General features: G+C 57.6%; 1 protein-coding gene across 1 annotated transcript; it reads left to right on the top strand.

Moving 5' to 3' along the window:
* Window positions 1-284: 284 nt before the first annotated feature.
* Window positions 285-2,206, top strand: VDBG_00930 (SH3 domain-containing protein; the record flags this gene model as incomplete). The annotated part of the gene is made up of 4 exons (XM_003009201.1): window positions 285-592; window positions 651-813; window positions 871-1,604; window positions 1,651-2,206. The coding sequence occupies 4 exons, from the start codon at window positions 285-287 to the stop codon at window positions 2,204-2,206; spliced, it is 1,761 nt and encodes a 586-aa protein (XP_003009247.1).
* Between the last annotated feature and the right edge of the window lie 124 nt (window positions 2,207-2,330).

Here is a 2,330-nt window from a genome sequence, read left to right as displayed (position 1 = left end):
CCGTCCACCCCCCCCTCCGCTCGCCACTCGTGGCTGCCACGCGTTCCACGCGCCGGCTCTTGGCTAGAGGCCGTCGCTGGCAGGCCAGGACTGGAACGACGGCAGTTGACCAGATTCGATTTCGAACCCGCTCTCTACTTTTCGCTCGATCAAATTGACCAACCTATGTCTTCAGAGAAATTCTTGGTTACCAGCTATCACGCCTACCGCCTACCTTCTACATTTCTGGGACCATCAGCTCCTATAATTCAACAATCACACTTGTCTCCAAGACGCGCATCGTCATGGCCGTTTCTCGAGGCGCCGCTCCCTCGGCGAGACGCTCGCGTTCGAGCCACGCCACTCGGTCCAACCTGACGACCACCGGAATCCTGCTGTCTCTGCTATCCGCCCCCCTCGTGGTTTCTGCGCAAGGCAACGGCCAATGTGTCTCACTCCAAGGCTCCAAGATGTGCCCGGCATTCCAGTCCGCCTCTGTCTCGACGACTGGCTTTGTGGCAGACATCTTCCCTTTCCTGCCCTTCGTTTCCAGTCGAGAGACCTTCGATCAGCAAATGGGATCCTACATCCGGACGACCTATGTGCAGCAGAAGTAAGTCTGACGAGTAAAGTCACGTAAAAACGGCAAAAGAACTAACCCTCCTGCTCAGATTCGCCCAGAATTTTGGATGCGGCAACATCGACCTGAGAAGCACCGATGAGCTGTACCCCCGTTTCACAACCTCGGTCATCTGCAATGCCATTGTGCAAAACTCCATTCAGGCCTGCAACTTGGCGGGCGATGATGCGCCGCCACTGTGTGCGGACACTTGCGTAAGCGCCCATTGCTGTGGCTCTGTTCAACAAAGTTTTTGTGCTGACGAGTTCTAGGCGTTCTACGCGCAAAGCGAAGCGCTGATCACATCTGATCGAAACCTCTGCCCCAACCCAAGCAATGATTTGATCTCTCTCATCCGAGCCGACTTTACAAACTGCTACATCCCGCCTGGGCTCTCTTTTCCACTGCCAAATTGTGTGCAAGGCGTGGCCAACGAACCAAACAACTGCGGTTACGGCAACAGCACTATCGGACTTTGCTCTTACTGCGCATCCGGTGGCATCAACTCTACGGATACTTGCTGTTATAACTCGGATGTCGACAACAGATGCGCCGATGTTGTCCTCCCCTCTCTGGTCCCTTCCATGACGTTCACGCCGCCGACATCTTCGCCCACTTCCAGCACCACCAGTACCTCGGCACCATCGGAAGACGGTAATGACAACGGAAGCGGCGGTGGTCTCTCCGGCGGTGCCATTGCTGGAATTGTTATTGGTTCTATTGTGGGCCTCATCCTCATCGCAGGTCTCATTTTCCTCTGTATTGTTTGCCTGCGACGCCGCCGCAGAAGGAACGACAGCCATAATGGGAGTGTCTTCAACCAGCCCTCGCCCTCAAGACAAGGTCCTTTGGCAGAGAAGACGGGCGTGCCCGCCGCTGCTCCTGGGTTTGACGTTCTGCCCGGCGGTCGCATCGCACGCATGTCGGCTCTCGAGGGTACTTCGGACTCATCGCCGAGCGGTGGACGCCACACGGGCCTGGCGGCCGCGGCAGGTGCCGGCGCTGGGTACATGGCAGGGTAGAGACGATAATTCATCCTCCGACTTTGGCAGCAGCCGGTTCCGATGGCCGCACCGGAATGGTGTTCTGCGCCCGCCCCCTACCCGGAGGCACGGTTCCTTATCAAGCAGCTCGGTCCTGGCAGGCGAAGACCCGCAGTCCCCGACTAGTGCGGGCGGCATGTCGTCTCCCCAGGGCATGGCGAGTCAGCAATCCGAGCAGCTGCCATTCTTCAAAGACTACTACTCGTCTGACGACATTCACCCGGGCGATAGGGTTGCCGTGCTGTGGGCCTACCAACCTCGAGCCAATGATGAGTTCTCGCTGGAACGGGGCGACATGCTCAAAGTGGTGGGCATCTGGGACGATGGCTGGGCGACAGGTGTCATGATGGACGAGCGCGCCGACGAGTGGGACGCCCGACGACAAGCACAGCGAGACAGCGGCGTGTCCAGCACATCAGCCCGCGCGCGCGACACATCACCACCCGTCAGCGGCGAGATCAAGGCGTTCCCGTTGGTATGCGTCTGCCTGCCAGAACATTGGCGCAAAACGATTGAAGGCGACGGGTCGACGGAAACGGGATCCAGTGGCCATCCGATACCCTGACACTCACACTCACACTTGTGATGAGCTTGAGATACGTTCTTTTACGACAGCAGTTTCGTGTTTTTTGTGGCATTTTGGCTATGGCGTTCAGGCTTTTTACGATTCATACTACCATTCTCCGTTT

The sequence above is a fragment of the Verticillium alfalfae genome, genomic scaffold, assembly GCF_000150825.1.
Source record: "Verticillium alfalfae VaMs.102 supercont1.1 genomic scaffold, whole genome shotgun sequence".
Lineage (NCBI taxonomy): Eukaryota > Fungi > Ascomycota > Sordariomycetes > Glomerellales > Plectosphaerellaceae > Verticillium > Verticillium alfalfae.
Note: the sequence above shows the minus strand (reverse complement) of the source record. Positions and strands in the feature narration are given on the sequence as shown.